Source organism: Poecilia reticulata, chromosome 8, assembly GCF_904066995.2.
Source record: "Poecilia reticulata chromosome 8, P_reticulata-male-v2, whole genome shotgun sequence".
Taxonomy (NCBI): Eukaryota; Metazoa; Chordata; class Actinopteri; order Cyprinodontiformes; family Poeciliidae; genus Poecilia; species Poecilia reticulata.
The window spans coordinates 6468834-6492250 of record NC_088837.1 but is presented as its reverse complement, the minus strand read 5'-3'; the positions used below and the strand labels follow the sequence as shown (position 1 = coordinate 6492250).

At 39.5% G+C, this 23417-nt stretch overlaps 1 protein-coding gene across 6 annotated transcripts in view; it reads left to right on the top strand.

Annotated features, from left to right (window-relative positions):
- Positions 1 to 23417, top strand: part of grin2ba (glutamate receptor, ionotropic, N-methyl D-aspartate 2B, genome duplicate a) — a 178459-nt gene that overhangs the window by 101786 nt on the left and 53256 nt on the right. For all 6 annotated transcript variants that reach the window (XM_008415507.3, XM_017306255.2, XM_081609718.1 and 3 more), the window contains 3 exons: positions 2579 to 2722; positions 5709 to 5979; positions 16606 to 16798. In XM_008415507.3, the coding sequence (XP_008413729.2) occupies positions 2579 to 2722; positions 5709 to 5979; positions 16606 to 16798 (608 nt within the window). The remainder of the gene's footprint in view (positions 1 to 2578; positions 2723 to 5708; positions 5980 to 16605; positions 16799 to 23417) is intronic.

Genomic DNA, 23417 nt, shown 5'->3' with positions numbered 1-23417 from the left:
AAATGACCAGACCTGTTTTAGATAACCCTAGCCATTTCTTCACTGCAATCAAACAGTGATTACTTGCTCAGATAAGGCTTATTCACTGTAGCTTTAAGAGCAAAGCAGGCTAATACCATTTTAGAAACCCTTTAAATCACTATCAGTCTGTAAAAATGAAAAACCTCCATATTTAAAATGGAGAGTGTGAACCATTGGGGGTTGTGCTTCATTTTTCCACATATGTCTTCAGTTTCTGTGGAATTTGCACTTGAGGTCAGATTTAAATCATTTAAAACCCAGATTAGCAGATGGTGTATTTTTAATTTACCATGTTTGTACATAAACCATTAAATGAATAAAAAAGAGAATAGTTCGAAGGGCACACATTGTCATTTTTACAACCTTTTCTTTCCAATTTTATTTGTGCTTGGAGCTCCAGATAGTAATGTTCATTTTCAAGTTGTGATAGAAACGCCTCCAGCTCAAATCAAATGTTATAATAATTCATCCAGAGACGGAAAAAAGTCAGGAGAGTTGGTGCCGGAGACCTAAAATACCGGCACCCTACCTAGACGTTAAAGCACTGTTTGGTAAGTCCGGTCGGATTGTGATTCCACACAGTAAACACACAGCAAACGGGCACATGTAGCAGTTCTCTCTTTTTGTCCAAAGAACCGGAGGCTAGTTTATATTCTTTAAAAGGCACAGTTTTATAAAACATAGTAGTAAATGGAAGCTGCTGAAAGTCTCACCTTTCTCAGTCCTTATTTTACTTGTTGCAGTTTTGTTGTATTTTTTATTAATGTAGCGGTCTGCCATACCATTTAATTCCTGTGTCCATCTATACTTTGTTCTCTTCAATTTCCATATGTGGTGATTGGGAGGAAGGTCATTCATTTGGCTCAGACACTGAGAAAAGTAGAGGAATATTTGGAGAGGACAATAATGTGAGCCACAGAGGTTTGAAAGTAAAAGACTTCAGAAAACAAAGCTTTTTCTTAGCTGGGAAACTTTATGCTCACAAACGACCCATTCTTATCTCAATAGTTTGGCAGCTAACAGTGTTACATGTGGGGCATGAACTGAGTTATGCCATCTTCTCTCAGTACTGGGTTGTTTCTTATCTTTTATTCAAAAATGTAGTTGCTTCATAACTCTGGAGCAAAACTCTGTTTTGGTGGGTGTGGAGAGAAATGCCCCTCTGACCCAGTTACTTTTATAAACCTTACCAGTTTTTCTTGGCTAGAGGATATTTGGGTAAAGTAAAAACGCTCACTCAGTGGTTTTCTGTGTTCTGAGAACACATCCACTGGACATATTCCTGCTAGAAATGTTTTTTTATGTTTTTGTCAAGAAAATAATTTATTTTCTGTTCATACCAATTTGAGTGATAGTGAAGATCCAAAAGATATTTCATCCCAAGTGTTTAAAAATGACTCAGCTGCTTTAAAAATCAGAAGACTTTCCGATTGCAGTTAATGTTTCACACTTTTTTTTTTTTTACTTTTAATGTAAATCTGAAGCATTTGTTCATAAAGATTGCGCTTCATCCTCGACTCTTCTTCATTCAGCCAGTGACACGTTACTCTCCAGTGAAGCCTAGTGTTCAGGAGGGGAACCACAGCGACGGGTGAATCAGTCACTGCAGTTCGTGCTGAGCATTTGATTCTGAAAGAACCTCGAAGGCGGTTCATCGCCTCCTTCGAATGCACAAAACAATGAAAACAATGAATTGGCCCAGTCTGCAGCACGGCTTTCCAGGAAAACCAACATGCTACTGTACATCGAGTACACATGAGTTTGACTCTTAACGCAGTGACTCACATACACAACAGCAACCTGATGATGCAGAGCTGCAGGACCGCGTCTAGACTAGTAGTTCTCACCTCCTCCTCCTCTTCTTCTGTCTGGCTCAGCGATCTGGTGCCAACACCGGTCGCAACACGCAGGCTTGAAGAGAAGTGTTTAAGAAATGTTTGCTCAAGAGTCTGTTAGGTGGCACAGCTTATTTATTTGGCTCATGTTCTCTATCTGTCAAGCTGGGATTTAACACTTCCTGGGCGAGGGGACGCGGCCTGTGAACGTTTTGAATTTCCTTTGCAGTTTCAGCCGTGTTTGCTCGTTCACATCTTTTATTTCCCGGCTAGAGGATATTTGGGTGAGGTAAAATCGCTCACTTCAACCTGTGCGATTTCTAATATATTATCTAATCTAACATTAAACAGACTACACTGAAATCGGTTTGTTGGTTGTGATAAAACAAACCGATGGAAGGGGCTGATGAGATTAAAGACAGCAGCTTTGAGTCCACAGAATTCGTTCCAGCCACAAACTCATTAAGGGGATCATAAAGGGAACTAATGAAAATCATGACTGGTATCATTACAAGTCCACAGGAGTCCTCTTGTTGCTCTCGGTGAGCCAGAGAAGAAAGGCGGCTAAATTAATGTTCGCTCCAATAATGTTATGAAACCCGCCACTGTCCTTTAAGTCGTGGCCATCCTCCTCTGTGTGCAGTGCCAGCTAAATTAAAGTCCAGGCCAGTGCCGTGCAGTGTTGCGCAACCGTTTACACTCTGTTTTCTTGTTATTGCCAGGACGACAACTCCATGTTCTTTCAGTTTGGCCCCTCCATCGAGCAGCAGGCGTCTGTCATCCTCAACATCATGGAGGAGTACGACTGGTACATCTTCTCCATCGTCACAACGTACTACCCCGGTTACCAGGACTTCGTCACCAAGGTAACACCGAGGATCATGTATGTACAGTATTAACACTCCTTTGATCTTTTTATTACTTTGTCTAATACAGGGGTCACCAACCTTTTTGAGCCTGGGAGCTACTTCACAGGTCCAGAGCAACACGAAGGGCTACTTTTCTTGGCTCAGCCTTTATAACAATAATACATATGATTACATGCCGTCTAATAATATTAATGTTAGGGACTATTCACAATAGTTATCAGTAATTATTACCATGGCAGCTATGGTTAATTGCTATTATGTGATCAGAAGCTCTTAGTTTAGTTTTAAGTTTGATTCCCTTTCTTAGCTTTTCTGTGTGATTCTAAATTTCCCACAAGTGACTGACAGTCTGAATTATTGCAGCTGCTGGACGCACTGTGAGATTTTCCTTTAAATAAAAGAAAAGTTATTGTATATTTTTATTATCCCTCTTTATTATTAACAAATTGTGCAGAGAAAAAAATGTCAGACAAATTATAAGGTAGCACAAAACTATCCCTGCACCTGACCTGTAAGTGCGCATGTCTCCAATGCGCATCATGTGCGCGTCGCACAAAACCAGCGCAAACTTAAACCAGTAAAGCAGCGAGCCCTTTTTTTAACACAAACGATGCTAAATACTAATAAATACATGGAAGCGGAGAGGACCTGTGATCCACGGAAAGAGGAGGATGTTGATCCCGGTTCAGGTGTCAGACGTGCAGAGGAGAAGGTGAAGCAACATTGTTTGCTTAGTTTTTACTCTTCTGGAAAACGTTTCAACTAGATTAAATTGTTTAACACACAGTGTTAGAGCGACGCTCAGTATGAGCGGCAGATGTCAGCTAACGGGTGACCTGCTAACTGTCCGGTTCGGGAAACATCAAAAAGCTCATAACCGACGACCCGTCAGAACCGAACACGGTAAAAAGCTCAACCGGAATCCGAACCGCTCCTAGAACTGCGGGAGGTTCAAACCCCGTTCATTCAGTTTTAGCTTACAGAAAAAGCACCGAGCCGCTAAATAAACAAAAGCAAACCAATAAGATTTAAGCTTTGGGTGCCCTTTGACCCCCACAGACTCAGATGTGCGCTACGTACAAGATGTTTTGACGCATAATATATTCTTTTTTCTCCACAATTTTAATTGTAAAGAGGGTTCGATAATTAAAATTTCGGAAATTTTATTTTATTTTTTTTACTTCAAGTTTAAAAAAAAAAGACCTAAGAGCTCCTCCCACTCTAAGCTAGGCAGGGAGGGAGCAGCAGGCGCTGCTGCCCTCCGATAACAACCTGCAGGCGCATATTCTGAACTTTAACCATAGAAGAGTTTTATGCATAAAAATTTACATTTTAAATTTTTTTTATAATTAGCTTTTTTTAAAATTCTGAATATAAACAAATTTTACTACTTCAATGTAAAAATAATAAATAATTTATTTGGCAATGCTCCCTAATGAGAATGGCTATTTTTAGAACTTGCCCCGCGGGCGACTGACAAGGGGCCCGCGGGCGACATGGGGCCCGCGGGCACCACGTCGTCCGTCATCGCTTTTTCTGTGGCCTTATATATTCCAGATGCTAAATTACTCCGTTTTTTCGCGAATCCCTGGAAATTTACACAAAATCAACAGATGAGGTGAGTGACTCCCACCTGCAGGTGGCAGTATTTCTTACTTTTACGACACATTTTCCTCCTCCTTGCTTGAGGTCCAGCTATAGTTTGTGATCAATATGGTGAGTAACAAAAAAATCAAATTTTATACATCTATAAGTGCAAATGTTGCAAAATTCCTTACAAATATTTCTAAAATTAGCACCACGAAATTTGCGATTTTGATTGCAAAAAAGAATCACCAAAAAATTACAACATTCTGGAGGGACTGTAAAATATTATTTAATTAATAAAACAAAATAAACATCATTGTCATTTTGGTTTGGGGTACGTTTGCCCCTTTTCAGGTCTCATTTTGCAATTAAATATGGATCATTATAAAAGTCCTAAAATTTCATGTGGATTCTAATATAATCTAATGTAATTATATTAAATGCTGTTTATTTCGGCTCTGATCCGGTCCAGCTCACTCCTATGAAATATGGTGAATTAAAACACCTAATCAAACTGAAGGAACGCCTCAGGGAGATTCTGCTGGCAGATATTATTTCTTGGAGTTTATTATAACCATATTTCCTTACAGCAGACTCAGTAGATTATAGAAAATGAAAGGAAAATGTTGGTCCACTTGTAAAGTGGAAGGATTTTCTACCTTCCACTTTACATTTATGCACTACTTTGTTTTGATAATTCACATAAAATACAAAATGTTTGTTGTTTGTACTGTGACAAGATGTGAAAAAGGTTGAGCTTTTGCGACGTAATCCCGGATTTTCTTTAAAAATGAGAAATCTTCAAAGCAGCCAGATGTTTGTTTGGCGCCTGTCAGCTAGTCTCATTTGATCGTCACCTGGAAGACTTTTCAACCCTCATGTTTGCCATATAGAAATATAATTAGCATAATTTCTCACTTTCTTAATGCATCTAACACATTTCTTAATGTGGCTTCAAAGTGTTGACATGCAATAAATTCACCTGCTTAAAACTGAGGCATTACCAAATGATGTCTCAAAGTGACAACAAGTTTACACACATGAAATAAAAAAAATATCTACATTTTTTGTCCCCACACAGTCAGAAGTTCAATTAGATGAAACTTTTCTTTTGGGCTTTCCCTCATTTCTTAGAGATAGTAATCATTATGTATGTAAACTTCTCATTTTGATGGCTTTGATAATGAAATCTTATTATTGTCGCATTCAGAAAATAGAAATAATTTTGGTAATCCTAACTAACCTGAAACAAGATACGTTTGGACTGATTTAACTTCAGACAGTTGGGAGAAAAAGGTGTGGGTGTTTTTTTTATTTGACGTATATAAGCTTTTATATCTTCAACTGTAAGACATAAAACCTCATGACCCATCTTTGTTCTCCACGTCCGTCTCAGATCCGAAACACCATCGAGAACAGCTTTGTCGGCTGGGAGTTGGAGGAAGTTCTTCTGCTCGACATGTCCGTGGACGACGGCGATTCAAAGATCCAGAACCAGCTGAAGAAGCTGCAGAGTCCCGTGATTCTTCTCTACTGCACAAAAGAAGAGGCCAACACCATCTTCGAGGTGGCCCACTCCGTAGGGATCACCGGCTATGGTTACACGTGGATCGTCCCTTCGCTGGTCGCTGGAGACACTGATGTAGTGCCTGCTGAGTTTCCCACAGGTAGGCAGAAATGAAATGGCTCCTTTTCTGTGAATTTAACACAATTTTATCCTTTTTAGGGATGCAATCAATGAATCCACTTACTACCAATTAATGGTTATTAGATTAAAATTTGTTCCAATTGACTAACTGAGGATGCTCGCTTAGACCTTTTTTCATTGTTGTAGTTTAGCTGCCATCGAGTAGAGGACACCACTGGTCATTCTGAAACTGAGCAGGTTGATGCTAAAATAAAGATGGCGGGACCTTACCAGAACAGAAAAGAGAAACCGTCCAAACAGAGTTCGGTCTGGGATGGTAAATGCACTTTATGCGTAGGCCTGTCACGATAACAAATTTTGCTGAGCGATTAATTGTCCAAAAAATTATTGCGATAAACGATAATATTGTTTCAAGACCTTTTGACACTGATTTAATGGAAATGACTAATAATGCATGCAATTTCCTGCCATAGATAGATACACTTTATTTTCAAAAGAACACATAACACTGGAACTGACAAACAACCAAAAACAAAAATAAAATGGATTCTCAGTCTCCATTAACAAAAAACGTACTTGAAAAAAAACTAAACAACATAAAGCCAAAGTGGAAATAAATACTGCATTCAACCAAAAGAGTGCAGATTATGAAGTCTGTATACTATATTGCCCTTCAGTAATCACTAGATTTAAATAGAGAAGATGGGCACATCCGACTACCTAATGCAGTAGTTCACACTACACAATTTTTTGCCCCTATTTTCTCCTTATGACAATCTAAGAACGTTGCGTTCCAAGATTGTCGCTGGTGATTTTGTAACCGATCATCCTGTAACGTGAATTAGATTGTCGTGGCCCCTCCGATCTAAATCAGGGGGTTTCCCCGACTGGGAGCTTAACGCAGCCTGTTGAATGCGACAGGTAGCCAATCAGAAAGCACGAATTCTCCTCTGTGCTTTCTGAGGGGAAATTACGGAGGGGAATCTCAAACAGCTGACACAGCGCAACCCAAAGTCCAGCAGACATTGGAGATGATATGTGGAAACAACATTAATGTTTATTCAACATTTTGTGCAAAAATATAGAAATGACAAGGGGAGGAGTTGGAGCCAAATTGTTACCGCAGTTGATAAACCCGGCAAGTTTTCAGCTGTTCTTCATTAACGTGACATAAATAGGTTATAATGATTTTCATTCAGTCAGGACTTTAGCTGACTCTAGCCACATGCATCGCAGGTAGATTCTAGTAAAGCATTGATTAATGCCTGGTTTTAAAATTAGTTAACTGGACTTGTAGCCATTATATTGTGCCCATGTGGCTATACACCACACGGCACGACAAACCCGATCGAACCGTTTTACCTGGGATTTCTGTTGGCTAATGTGTCTCTCAGGGTCTGAAAATGGGCCGACAATCGGCCGACAACTCGTGTAGTGTGCGCTGGACATTAGACTAAGGAAAAGGGAGGGTCAGTGGAGAATTTTTTTGAGCCTTTTTTCATTCAGTGTCATCAATAGAAAGAAAAAAAGGCAGGAAGAGACGATAAAGCCGATAATTAAAATGAGGTTGATAGGTTTAATTTATCGTGCTCTTAATTGATTTATCGTTTATCGCGACAGATCTATTTATGCGGTTCTGTTTTGAATTATAAATACTTGACAAGCTGCCTGAGTTTAAACCTAATAGCGCTCATTCAGCCGAGTTGTGTGGCGGAGCAGGATCAACTTCTCAACCAAAAATTAGAGATGTGCTATGAAGGCTAGGATGTGATGACAGAAGAGCGGAGGGCATTACACAGAAAATTTGTAACATGATGGAAAGAAATTATGACAGCAATAAGTGCAGTTGATTTTTGAGAGCTGTCGCATTTCATGAAGCAAAGTTTTAACTTTCCTTCAAGCACAGCCACGGATGATACTCGACATTTCTCTGTTCGTGGGGAATTAAGTGTTCACATATTTTATTCTTTTAATCTTTTTATTTCCTACTTTTTCTTGTTTATTCAGTCAGTGTTTAATACAGCTGACCCAAAATAATGTTCAAACGTATGAAAAATGTATCCCTTTATGTCATGGTAAGATGGTTAGCCCTCTTACTACAAGAGAAAGCTCAGTTTTTTTTAGAAAATGTCCACATCAATTAATCATTAGTTGATAAGAGCAATCATCTTTAGATGGTCAATAACTTGAAAAGAGTTACGAAGCATTCCCTCCTCTTGTTCTACGAAGCCTACATCTGCTCTGCAGCCATAATCTAAATAAATCAAGCTGAGTGAACCACGACCCACTTTTTAGTTGGGGCCCATTAGTTAAGAAAGAGTGGTCTGTTCTATTTTATGACATGATGAAATAAAAAGAAACCAGCTTTCACCATCAATTGTAAAGCGAACTGCACATGCTTCTATGTCCAGTGAAAAGGAGCTGATTTCATCTACTTGAAGTCGTCATTCTCTCCCTTCCGGTCTGCTGAGAACTGATTTCTTCACTGCAGATTTTAAGTCTGGATGTTGGGAACTTTTCCTGAGATAAAAAAAGAAAAGAACAAAGCGACCTTTTGTAATGATAAGTTAGGAGCCTCTTCGTCTTTGTCTCCGCCCACATTGCCGCCGGAGTCGCTCTAACCTTTGAAGGTCAACCCAAGTGACTTCTGAGTTGGGGCGCATTAAGCACTCAACCCGCACACGCGGTCTGTCAGGCACACCTGTCGGGCTGCCAAATGTAACACAAGCTGCAGCACTCTGAGGTGGACAGGCTGTTTGAGGAAGGCCAGCTCCCAGCGGGAAGCCGAACCTTTCAGTGTCGGGCCTGGAGCTGCCGTTCTGACCATCAGAACGTCGCTTTATTTCTGTCTGCTCCCCTCGCCGTGACGCAGTCGGGGTGGATGTGCGCACTTGAAGAGCTTGTTGGTGTTTGACTTACAGTGATGATTAAACCACTGCCTGTCCTCAGCAGTTTCAGGGGGAAACTTCTCACCTCTACTCCCCTTTTGGACATGTTTGTCAAAAAGGGAGGAAAAATAACACAGCCCAGTGTGTTGCATGGTGTCGGTGAGTGTGTTCAGTAGCGAAGTGGGCAGACGCCCAGGACAACTCCACATCTAGGGCGACATCAGCCACACTAGTAAACATTTTTTGCAGTGAAATCTTTTGCCTATTTCTTGCTTGAAAAGTAATTATTTCACAAATAGTAGAACTTTTTTACAATAGTTGTCAAAATGATCTCGTTTCTTGAAGAATAATAGTGTAATCTGTCTTTAAAAAAAACAACTTTAGATGTTAATTGACAGTTGTGCAATGAAATTTGTGTCTTGATCAAAATGCAGCTGTCGTACACATATTTATATAAATGTTTGACTGTTAGTCAGCTTCACTTAATTTACTTTTCATTGCATGGTCTGTATTTGTGCCTTGCTATGTGCTTATAGTTTTACTCTTTCTCCCACATTTCTTCAAATTAAATATTAGAAAGAGATGTTGAGTGTGTCGGTGACAGTCCATTGTAATGTAAATGATGTATGTTGGCCCGAACAGGCTCGGACCGGCCCAGAGTGTGTCTTCATGTCGGCCTAGGGAGCCAAAACGGTGGGCTCACGCTCCGAAAGAGAGTTTGAAGTTTGATCCATCACCGTATTGGTTATTTAAATCACATAATGACTTTCCGCTTGATTTATGCAGCCAAAGAGATAATCGTGTTGTTTGTGTACTGCCTGACTGATTGCTAAGTGGAACTGTGGAGTGGCTGCATACACAAACCTTGTTTTATTTATTTATTTATTTTTTTCAACGTTGTTGAAGCTGAATTATCATGGCATAAATCAAATGGGACGTAATGACAAATAGTAGGCAAAATGTCAACCTCTCGTTTTATGCGTGATGAATAAGGTACAGAATGTGCCATAACACGTTAGCCGAAGCAGGTCTGGATTCTGAGCAGCATCAAATGGAGAGGAAAGCGTATAATTCACGGCGAATGAAATATGCTGAAACATAAGTCAGATTGTAGATGGGCCTGCTGCTGCGGGTGCCAGGCAACTGTGTTGATGTTGCTTAAAGTTTACCACATTTTGTCACAGCCACACATATAAATATCTTTCAATGGGGCTTTTAGGCGATAGAAGCAGTGCTTAATAGTGACGTGGGAGAGAAATGATAAATGGTTTTCAATTGCATTTGTATTCACTCCCCAATAGTCGATACTGCAAGTCTTTTTGAGTGATGCTTCTCAAAGTGGCGGGACCTCAGAACAATAAAAAGAAAGTGAAGATTTAATCAGATAAATGTATAAAATCTAATCTTTTAAAGGTAAAATAACTTATTGAGATATAATTTGCCATGCTCCCCCTTCTGACCAAAGGAACCGTCCGTGCTGTGGAAGAGTCTGCTGCAAGAAACACTAAGACCTGTACAGGAACTGTGTAGATACTATAAAATTAGATGTATGGTTTGCATTACAGCAGAAGCAATGTGTGTATTAATTGTTTGGATGATAGATCCAAAAAAATCAACAACGACGGAAACGACGACAATGGCCCAAGAACAATGGCCGTTGGTTTTCAGTATCAGGCTAGCTACTGTTAGCAATACAAACTACTGCCTTCCTTTTCTACTCTTAAACTCTCTGGGAGCATAGTCACTGAACATGAGAGACTGAGCCAGAAACTAGTGTGTAATAAAACCTTTTTAGTTTTTTCACTTAGATTACATGTAAGGCAGCCATATTGGATTTTGAGTTTTGGTTTGGTGGAATCCTTTGATTTTTCTTTTAGCTTTCCCAATTTCCAACCTGAAAATTTGAACTTGTGGGTAAAGCTGGAAACACATACAGCAAATAAACTACATCATTCAACAAAACATGCCCTGCCAATGTATAAAATATCTTTTATTTTTCTCATCTTGTACAACTGCTTCAAAAAGTCTGTAAAGACTGTCGAAACTTTGTATTTACTTTGGTATAGTAGGTGTGATAACAGGTTTGAGACCCATTATGGCGAAGACGCTGAAAAACCTGCTGAAGTGGAGAAATGCTCATATCCACACAAAAACCAATTCTCTTTCAAAAACATTGTCATGAAAAAGATAATAGTCCTCTTCGCCCAGCATACAAATTCTTCTGTAATAAAAGAGGACACATAATATTTGCCCTGTAAATTCATCCAGCAAGCTTTTATCTCTCCTCTCAACTTGAACATTAAAGGAGCCACATGATGCCTTAAGGGGCAGTCAAGCGCACCAACTTCTAAACAAACAGAGTGAGACGACACTGTGGCGTAGCATGCGACTGATGATTTGTGGTTCAGAGTTCAGCAGAAGGTGCGTGCTGGCTGTGGGGATAATTTGCTTGGTTGGTGCACTTAATAATTTGCACGGTGTGTGATGAAGTGCTTCCTAACATCAGGGGTAATTCCAGTGATGCCTTCGCTAAGTCGTGCTCTGGGGAACCAGCTCGCTGCTCTCTTAAAATTTGCATTTCCATTTTCTTCATTTTACTGTATTTTTGTCATTTCTGTAAGGTTTCTGTCTTACTCCAGCCAGCTCCTTGTTCATTCTGTTCACATTTCTCTTTTTGCTTGCACTCCTATGTGCTAACATCATCACTCAAATTGTCTTCATTATTGACGTAAATAAGCTATCAAGCTAAGAATTCGAGATTTAAAATTTAAACCAATAAAATGCAAACCAGACTTTGTCATAAAGTAAAAATAATAATAAAAAAAACATTGACAAAGTTTTAGTTTAATCCAGAGACTAGGCCTTGTAGCAGTAGCTAGTTTAACCATTGTTATTGCTAATGGATAGAGAGTTGTCAAATCATTTATATCTTCACTGTAAACATGTTATTTGTCCATAAAGTGCCAAAAACGTCACCACAAGTGTTACATGATTGTATATTTAGCTTTAGTTTCAGACTGGACAGGTCAGGGAGAAATCTGTGGAGACAGAGCACGCTCGGGCTATGAAGACCTGGTGTTGGTCTTTCACATAAAATTCAAATGTAATATATTCACGTTTGTGGTTGTAATGTGACAAAATATGAAAAGTTCTAAGGGTATGAATTGTTTTGCAAGCCACTGCACATGCAGGACTCATAGCAATGAACTTATATAATAAATATAACTTTAATTCTACCCTTGGTACATCACTTAACACCAAGTAATCTGTTATGAAACTAGCATCCTCAAAAAAATCTGGACAATTTAATTCTTCTTACTGTAGATATGAGAAAACATAGGCTGTGTTTTTGAAGTCACTTTCTGTTTTATGAAGTGCAAAACACACTTCTGCCATGCTTACATGGCATGTTCTCTTACCTTTCCCATTTTGAGGAGTTGCTAAATGATATAGCCTACCCTATTAGGAAACAACAACAAAAAAATCCATGACTTGCTAAAGTTAGGCGACGTTTGAATTACTATAATTATACATCTAAATTTTTTATAGGAATTGTTATTAATGCTGCTAGTTGTAGGAGTTTTGTAACAACAAATATTTTCTTGTTTCTTCTTCTTGGAGGGGATTTCTTTTCCCCTCACAAGAACATAAATGCATGCAAACTAAAGATTGCATTTTTTGAAAATCTGCAATAAAAGATGAATGTTTTTTTTTTTTTAAGAGTTTGCCAGTGAGCATATTGCAGGTAGATCCAGATTTTAATCAGCAATCGTGTTTTCTAGCTGGTGAAACATCTCACAGATGGGGTGGTGTTGAGTTTATACGTTGCCCGTTTACGTGGCCGAGTTATGACATTTCAACAAGCCGGGAGAGAGAAATGAATCCATATGCATCAGGCAGCGTGTTCCCAAGGTGCAGAGGAACCCACCTCAGAGCACACGTCACTTACACGCAACACACACATTCCCACCGCTTCCTTCCCTTAACACAGCAGCAGTGACTTTGTGTTTAAAAAAAAAAAGGAACAAGCGATGGGAGCGAGTGTGAAGAAAGTGTCAAGACTGTGAGATTTTTAGATGTGGTCCTGAAGGGCCGGAGCTGTCAGCTCTAAGGCCCCGTGAGGAGGGCAGGTTGCCAGGCCGCCTGTCTATTTATGCCTGCTGACATGGTAGTGGACTGGCTGACATGTGGTCATACACTGTCAGATCGACGCAGATCAACTGAAAGACACGGGGAAAGGACGGGGCTAAATGGGAGACGGAGCGATGGATGGCGAGATGAACTGGGGCGACGACCGAAACGGCGACAGAAATCCAGATGATTTCTAATGTACCGAAATGGATGTCTGGCAGAAATGTGCATTTTTAATTCAAATGAATTTGAGGTAAACAATTCGCTCTGTAGTCGCTGGCTTTCTTAAATGGCACCCCACTTTGAGGCAAAATGTTATGAATAGTTGCTAGGAAACTAGAGTAATTCATTGCACATTAAAACAGCTTTGTGTTGTGTAAAGTCTCCTGGTTGCTGAATTTTGAAATTCTAGATGCACACCAATTAAAAGAACTAATGATTTGGCTGATAAATTTGCACAGTATATATATTTTTTCATGTTTTTATCATATAAAGCACTTTGAACTGCCTTGTTCAAACCTGCTATACAAACAAACTTGAACTGATTTTTTCTTTGTTTGCTTGTGTGAATAATTTCATGTCCTAAATGACAAGCAAAGATTTAAAGGGTTGTAGCTCTATCCCAGTAACATGTTGAGATTAGCTGTGCACCTTTCACTCAACACCAAAGTGGCGCTCAGCAGGGAATAGTTGGAATTATATGTATAAGAAGAACCCTGGGTTGGGTTCACAGCTACGTACTTTGGGCAGTGTATTCTGACACATTATAATATCACCCATCTACACCTGTAAGCTACAGCACACAGCTGCAAAACAACAGTGACCTGCCATTTTGCTAGTAGCACCACTTTTGCTAGTTGTGACCTGCCATTTTGCTAGTTTAAGCTAGCTCTTAAATTCTCTAAAATTTAAGAGAAGCCACCATTGCTTTGGTGGCTTCTCTAGAATATTGCGCTTTGGGCTAGCGTTACCTTTGGTTGACTTAAAGCACCTTCCACCTTCTGTGTATATGTCTTCATTACATTTGAAATAAACCCAAAGAAATGTCAAATAAAGTTTTAGTCGTTATCTGATTATCTGTTAACAATCAGATAACAAACATTTTCTGAAATTTTCAGTGTAAGATTGTTAAAATAAAAAATGCCACATTTATTCTGAGCCTTTTTCCACATTGCCAAAGGGGGCCAATAAATAGCCTTGTACTTTAAGTAGAGAATAACAATAGACTGAAGTATTTTGACAACGAGGGGTAAAAATTCAATGAGGTCACAGATTTTCCTGCCGGGGGAGAGATTACCACAGATTTGACACTTCTGCTATGGGAAGGAAAACATGTAAACGGAGTGAAGGAGACGTGTGTGCACATAAATTGTTATGGCCAACAATTCTGAGGACACATTAAGACAAAATTTTCTGACAAAAGTTTCTGTTTTCAGACTTGAAACTGATTTCAATGTACAAATACACAAACCTGCTTCCCAAAGAGGAATGAATGAGCTCCTACATGATGCTCCAAACTGGAGTCGGACTTGTTGTAAGTCCGGTCTGAGGAGAGTGATTAGGTCCAAACGAGATGAAATCATGACACCAGTTTGTCATTAAAAGAGATAAACAGTTTTGCATGAGGCAACACACACTGCGTCTCATCACTTAATGCTGATGCTTTGTCATTAGTTAATTACATTATGAATGATAAATATAGATTTGAATCTGAAATGACAGCTGTTTATTAGATTCACGATTGGATGATTTTCAAAATAAATCAACACTCATCACACTTTAGTCTGTTCTCTTTTTCTTAATTCGTCTCAGATTAATATTGTTCCGAAATAGGATAACGAGCAAAACCGAAGTGCCTTCTGTGACCCCGACTTTACAGAAAAACACAAAACAACTCCCAGAACTTCAGACAATTATGTTGACTGGTTTAAACACTTGGTTACAAGACAATGTAATGAAGAATGAGTTTTCTCAAGGTCACCCTCAGAGATGGGCTTTGAGAAAAATAAACACACCGAAACACATAAATGAAAATACATGTTTGTAAAGATTTAAAAAAGATTAAAAAAAAAAAAAAAAAAGACAAGAGGAAAGGCTACAGGCGGTGCAAAGTCCAGCAGACACAGACGAAGTTTTGGACAGAAGGACGAACTCTTTAAGGTGATGTGATGCACTCAGTCTGAGGCATCCCTGAATCATCACACTCTGTACCCATTGTCTTGAATCATATGAACTCTAACAGAACAGCGTCTCCCTTCCTGCCTCTCTTCTCTATAAGACCGTTGTTGTTGTTTTTTTTGGCAGCCATCACAGGTTTCTTCTGTCTGTGTTTTGTCTCAGTTTAATGTTTCAGATAACCAGACAAACAGCTCATTCTCCACTAAATCTAATAACTGGGTGCAACACCGTTGGCAGCAACAGCTGCTGTCAAGCGTTTGTGATAACGATCAATAAGTCTTTTATGTTGGTGTTGAGGATTGTTGGCTCACTCGTGTCTGCAGGTCATGTCGCAGGATTCCAATCCAATTTAGGTCCAGACTTTGGCTTGGTCACACTAAAGTCTTATTTTAGTGCTATTTTTTTGGAGTACTTTCCCAAATATATTGGTATATTTGGCTATTTTTTTCCCGACAATCTCTTATTGTTGAATAATAACCACTGACCTTAATTATGGAAAGTGAAACCTGCAGTGTTTTAGATGTACTGTATTTTTTTTAACTTCCTGGATGAGTCCTGGAAGCTCTCTTGAAGTCGGTCAGTAAGCCAGCTTTCCTTGGAGGGTTCACCACTGTTCTCACGTTTTCTCCATTTGTGGATAATGGCACTCATTTACTTTGCAAATCCCAAAGAATATCAAGACTGACAGATGTCTAAGACTTTGTGTCTTGCCTTTTATAGCCACATAGCATCATTTTATAGCCCAATCAAGTAACTGTCATTTGGTACAAAAATGCTAACAATATCAAATATGACTCAAAAGAAATTTGACGTTGCAATTTGATGCCTTAAAATTGGGCACTTGTCCCTTTAAGAAGCTCCTGCTCTTTCAGCCACTCCGCCTTCAGGAAGTATCACAACATTCCTCAATTATTCCTTTTTACAACCATTTTTAGGAGCGTTAAACTAAGAAGCACAACACAGAATGAGAAACACATCGTCTCTATTTAGGATAGGAAAACTAGTTATGTTATGGACTAACCCACTGTTGTAATCTTGTCGTCAATCGTATTTGGTAAAACTGAGCTGTACTTTCAATTCTCTGTGTTCAGCAAGGTTGACCTCATTCTTCTTATTCTTTTTCTAAATTGCCTGGGGAAGAATCAGCTGACTCATATCTTCCTTAATTAAATGAAAGTGCAGCATTTTATTGCCTGTTGTCAAATTGTTTTTTTTTATGATTTATTTGTTCTGATGGTCTGACAGTAATCACCTCTAGTGATGTCACCCAGGTTAATTTGTGATTTAATAAGAGGGGGAAGAAGGCAGGTTTATTAGGTTATCTTTGAATTTTGACAATATTTGACAAACTTAACATATAAATCTGACAAAAGAGAAAAAAGCAAAAGGGAAAATACTTATTCACAGCATATACTATCAGTACTCTGAATCTCACCTCGTCGTCGCAGGTCTGCTCTCTGTGTCCTACGACGAGTGGGACTATGGTCTGGAAGCTCGTGTTCGGGACGGTGTGGCGATCATCACCATGGCGACGTCCACCATGATGATGGACCGCGGGCCTCACACCTTGCTGAAATCTGAATGCCATGGAGCGCCGGAAAAGAAGACCCCAATCTCAGGCAACCCCAATGAAGTTCTCAGGTAAGACGGAGGACGCAGCAAACCGTATTTAGACTTTCTAATGGGACACCTGCACTGATGCAACGTTTGGATTGGTTAGGGAACAATGTTCCTCACACCAGGGTAAAGTTTAATTTGGGGATCACCAGATCAAGAATCTTTGTACCTAATGCAGAGACATTTAGCAACAGAAATTCACAGAAACCAAGTCCAAGTCAGATGCGTTTACATACATTCATCATGGTCTTTAATCTAACGAATGTATCTAGTCAAAGCATTTTTATTGCTCCTTTTTTGTTGGGATGTCATCAGACAGCAAACAACTTTAATTTTGAACTTAAAAAATAAAAAAAAATAGGATTTTAATACCAATTTTTGTACATATTTCCTATGGGCTCAATAGTAAAAGGTGTATATTTTCATACACCTTTACTAACACTAGGATAAGTGTCAAAGTCGTAACTTACCCCTCAGCCACACACTTTATGTAGCTATTAAAAAACTTCTGGCGTTCCACTCCATCACTTTAAAATCAGCCTGATTTATACTTTACAAAACCAGTTTTGTTGTGTGTTTGCCATCCTTGACATGTGGGGAAAACACAGTTTTATGTACGTTTCAAACTTCCAGCAGATGATTTGAAGGGAAGTTGAATAATTCAGCAGTCATTATTCAAGTCACTTTGTGCAATACCCCCCCCCCTCTGGAAGCTAAGCATGATACTACCACCGCCATAAAACCTTTCTTCACAATTTGGCCTTTTCATGTGGGTAGCTGCAATTTTTCTGTTGGTCCTTTCAGTGTTTTGGACCAACCAGATTTTTGCTCAACAACTTATCTTTGCAGGAAAACTGTTAATCTGCCATCATTGGCTATGCTAACTAGCCTTAGCATTCAGACAGACGGGCTCTGCTATCAGGAAGCGCAACGCAGCAGAGAGAAAAGTGGGGGGTAGAAATCAGGAGGTAGTGAGTACACACGCATGATTGGCAGCTCTAAGACCCTCCTACTGGCTTTATTGGTTGTTTCTAGTTGGTACTGGGAGAAGACAGAGGAGCTCATATTATTTTTGTTTTGTTTTTCAGATTGTCTGTTTCATACAATAATATCACAACATAGTGGCAGTTTCAGCAAATATGTAAAAAAAAATGATTTGTAGTAAAAGTTACATACTGTAGTTTTAAGATCTTAAATAAATCTTTTTGTGTTTAAAACAACACTTTTCCCTTAACTTTCAATGAATTATCACACATTTGTTACCTGACTGAGTGCTGGGGGAACAAACATTAGGTACTTTTAAGTTTTAAGTATTCACTTTTCATTAAACTAACTCTGATTAATATGACATTGATTAATTCAAGGGAAAATGCCACATTCAGCTGCTTCATAAAAGGACACATTTAGGTTATTCAGCTTCTCAGTCTGCTGTAGATCAGCATATTAGCAAAAGAACACAGATGCTGGTCCACACTCAAATCCCACACCTTCCCTACACAGAGATCAGATCCCTTGTTATCCCGCTGAAACATGCGCCCACCCCTTCAGCCGTCCTTTTCAGCAGCAGCAGGCCCCTTGAACCGGTCTCGACGCGTGCGTCCGGCCGCGCCACGCTCCGCCTAATTGGTCCCAGTGGCGTTTCAGTCGGCAAACGCCGTCCCCTGTGGCGTTGTTCTCCAGAGCACAGCGCCGGAGAGAGTGCTTTCAGAAGCAGTCTCACCTCCCTGCCACTGTCCGTGTCGGTTCGCTCACAGTGTGGGGGTTTAATGCTGAGGAACAGGCTGTCAGGACAGAACAGGTGTGTCTGTCTGTGCAGCAGGAGCAGCGCCGTCTGAGGCTGAAGAGGCTGTCAGTGATTCAGTGAGGACACGGCTCGGGATGCTGTTGTGACAAAATCGGCTTCCTGCTCATGTCTTCTAACAATGCTGCTTTGAAATGGAGCTGAAGGGATACACACGCACAGCCACGCGCACACGCACGCACGCACACAAACACACACTCACACACACACACACACACGCACACGCGCGCACACACACACACACACACACACCTTGTCCATTTTCACTTTTAGATAATCCTTATGAAAAATACCAGAATTTTGGCAGAGTATCACAAAGCAGTGCATAATATGAAGTGGGAGAAAAATAATGCATGTTTTCTGACAAGTTTTTAGAAAGAGATCTGACAAGGGTTCTGTTCATATATAACACTTCGAAACAGTTTTTGCTGCAACTGCAGCTGCAAATGTTTGGGGGTAAGCCTCTACCAACAAACCTTGATCTATTTGGAGAATGGATGGTGACCGTTTGGCACTTTTCCTTAATCGGATTTAATCCAGACATTGACCTGGCCATTCCTTTAAATGGCTTTAATCTAAACTATTTCATTTTCGATCCTGCTTTATGGTTAGGCTTGTTGCCATTAGGCGGTCTGTATAGCCACTAGCACTGCAAGCTAGTAGCTAGTAGTTGTATAGCTAGCAGATATACAGTTTATTTTCATATTCAGATGACTTGTGAAGTATTTTTTCCTGTTATTTTTAACTCAGGCATATGGATATTGGCTTGAACAGAAATAAGCTCATTTTAAAAGTATGATCATATTGGTTGTAATGTTACAAAGTAAAAAGATTTGCTTAAAAGGCTTATGAACACTTTGTATACATTTTCTGCCATCCTGGTGTTAGCTGCTCACCAGAAGCTTAAGTTAATACAACAACACCGCTTTTTTTTCTTTTTATAATCATTCTCTAACATCCCACTTTGGCATCAGCAGAGACGCACGCTCAGGTCACCTCTGTGGCTGACTGCATGTGAACCCCAGCCGGCCTCACCAAGGCCTCGGAGCTCAGCCGTGTACTCCTCTGATATCACTTCACCTCCGGTCTGCGCTGTACTCCTTTCTGAGGCTTTTGCTCTTGTTTCTTTACTGCTTACTGCTTTGAACCAGCAGTGGAGATCATGGCACCTGCTGCTGCCCCTGGAATATTACACCCCTACTCTTTGTGCGTGCCTGAACCGCTTTGTTCAACTCTCCTGCGCCGCTCCCTGCTCTGTTGAACCTTATCCTAACCTCGTTCCTGTTTGCCTTTGTCCGCCTCGCCCCTACCGTCTTCTCTTTTCTTCTTCTCTGGTCCTTTTTTCCCCCCCATGTCTGTTTTCATCTGTTCTGCTTTCTTCGCTCACCTCTGTGGATTGTTGCTCACACCTCCTGTACTCTCCTCCTTCCTCCTGGTGATTTTCCTCTCATCTGCACTGCTCTGCTCCTCCCCGGCCATTGTCTGCACTTCAGACCTGCAGTTTTATAATCAACTTAGCTGTGTAGCTGATTAGATCAGTTGCGAGTGCTACTGAGATCCTTCGCCCCTCGCTGCCTTAACTAAATTTGTTTGGTGATAACCTTTGTCTTCAAGTGCTCAATCAGGAGATTAGCAATTGGCTAAGAGTTTATCTGCTCTGAACTGAATGAAGCGCTCAGTTGGCTGGAAGAATGCTCCACTTCCTGGACAGTTCACAGCTGAGTCCATTTTGTTTGGCTAGGAAGAAGTCTGGTTCGTTTGAGGAGATGTGAATTGAACAAAAAAGTGAACTGTGGTCCGCCAAAGTTCACTTTCGGTTCAATGTATATGTGAACATCGAGTGGACTATAATGCAAGGCATTCTGGGTGAATTCAACCAAAACAAACACGTGAGTCTGGCTCTAGCGGGAGAAATGGCTCACGGTCTTTTACCAGAGACAAAAAATAAATCCTACAGCTGCATAAATCTGACGTAATTAGTGTCTTCTTCAGAGGTTGTTGAGTTGTTTCCTTCTGTGGTTCTTGGTGCAGCCAGTTTTGGTTCCCAATCCAACAGAGTCTACTGGACTACCTGGTGTGAAGAACAGCCTTAGAGAATCAGAATGAGGAGATGACAGCAGATGAGGAGAGAGTGACTAGATATGCAGAGTATTTGTGAGAAATATGTAACACATTTCTCACATTTCTGTCAATGTTGCTTTAGTTCTTCATCACGATGGCATAAATATCACTAGTGATTAAATAGTTCCCTTACATTTCTTTTTAGGAATTTCGAACTGTCAGTTATTTTACTCTAATAGCTTAAAGTCCTTTTATTTAGATTTAGATGTATTTAGATGTTGAAGCAAGTCTAAAGCCACATGGAGGAAAGAGCAACCGAGCTACATTTCTCCTGTCATGTTGGTGCAGTGCACTGCTAGTCAGCTGGATGAAACAAGACGCCTACACTTTAACATTTAGCTGGTGCTTCTCTTCTAGCTGAACTATAGAACCATGTTGCCATTAGGCAACAAACCCTTTTTTCGGTCACATATCCACAGTGCGCCCCTATGAATGATGAAATACTTTAAAAAACAAGGAAAGACCATAAGAAACCAATGACAGCCTTTTCACTTTTCACATGACTTTTTGAAGCTCCTTTCTTTTGCGATTTATTTTTAGTAAAGGGAAAAGCGTTATTTTTGCACCACTCTGGCACAAAATCTTTCTTTTTTGATGACTTAATCCTATTTATTTGATAATGAAAAGCACAAATTTTACAGTTATGCATTACTTTGTGTTGGTCTATCACATAACATGCACAGATTATACACTAAAGTGGGACAAAATGCAACAACAACAAAAAAAAAAACAGGGTGCTCTGAATATTTTTGTTTTCACACTTTTATTGCTAAACGTTCCAGCTTAGCAATAAAAGGACACCTTTAAAAACACATGGACGTCTCTTTCTAATGGTGCTATGAATTTTCCACACTCATTAGTTACTCATCTTAGAAAGACACGGTTGTTGGATATCTCCGGTTTGGGAAAGATCTTAAACCCTCCTGTTTGATTGAAACCTTTAAATTAAAACGAACCGTCTGTTTGACCTGGTTCTGGCTCTACAGTTAATATGCAGCTTATATTGTGGAGAAGAATTCATATCGAAAGTCACATTTAATGATTTCCCTGATGAAGGATGCGTAAAAAGACCTAAATGTGTATTAATCTTTTGCTGAAGCACCATAATCTCACACAGATTTTTTTTTTATTCCAGAAAGGCTGAAATCCATAAAGCAGAGAGTGACGAAGGTTTGAACTTTAGCTCGGTATTTTGATTATGACGTAGTTCTAGTTTTGTCACATTTGGTATTCTATATTTAGTTTTTAGACTCAGTTATGTTCTTTTAATGTCTCATATTTCTAGATTCTGATTTGTGTTGTGGCCTGTGGTCACCGGTTCTCACACAACAAAGTCTGAAGAAGAGTTTGACAAACTCTACACTCATTCAGCCTTTAGATGATGGTGGTTGCTATGGAAACTTCTTCTCCAACTGGGAGCTCTGGAGATGTGTTTGTAATATTTTCTTTATCATCCTGCGGATCTTTTGTGGTGACAGAATAGATAGTGATTCCCATTCAGAGTTGTGTCCATCGTCCAAAAGAAATGGGAATTTTTGTCACTTCGTATTTAAATCCCATGGAAACATAAATAAGTAAAGAATAATTTAAAGATGATGGAGTAATAAGGTGAGATCAAAGAAAAAAAATTCTAACCCCAGATTGATACATAAAAAAATGTCAACATTAATTTCTATATGTAGAAAAATAAGTTGAATATTTTCTAATACTTCAAGCTAATTTTCATGATTAATGGAGTAAATGTACAATATTAAATATCTGATATTCTCTGACATTGTCAAGTCAGACATTTGTAATAAATAAATAAATAAATAAAAAACAAAAAAGTATTTGAGATTATTATAAAGTCAGACATTTTTGAAAACAGAGCCAGAGGTCCTCTAAGGTTTTAGTGGTAGATGTAGCAGATATGCATCCGGATATTTTCCAGAGACTAGTTGGAACATCCTGGTTCTTTTCCTGGGTGCAGACTCCATGCAGGCCTTCCTGGTGAAATGTCGTTCTGATACAATAAAAGAGAACTGATGTGCCGCTGACACTTTTATCTCCTAAATTTACAACTACAGTCCTAATATAGAGGACATGAGCATTTTTTGACGCTAATGTCTAATTTTATAATTAGTTTTTCATGTACTTTTTTGACTTCACATTGTCAAAGAACATCTAAGTTAATATTGTAAATGTATGCCTTTAATGGTGAAAAATTATCAGGTTATCCAGATTTTTTCTTGTAAATATGTTAAATATGTTTTTTGACAGAAATTTGCTCCTTTTTAGCTTTTATATCTGCATGCTTCAGTGTTTCAGTGACTATGCTGCTTCATATGCAGCAATAAAAGCTACATTTATTTTAAGCCTTTTCATAACAAACTCAAGTCACAAATTAACATCTTGCATGGCTTTATAGTCCGTTTCCCATTTGGATTATGCATCATTTTTATCACAAAATTGTTGACTGAATATGTTCATTGAGTAATCAATGCTCCGGATTTGTAAACCTCACCCCGTGTGAGTTTCCGTCTTACGCAGAACGATCTGCCGAGTGGCTTTTGTCATCTGGTCGACTTACACCGATGGCACGCTCTCTGCCTCGCTCAGCGTTTACGAGAGAAGGACACATGACTGCACTAAGTAAATGAAGTCCTTCGTAGCCAGCGCCGTGACATTCCAGCTAACGCCACAGCACCCGCCTGACAAGAGAAGATGGCAGCAAAGAAGAAG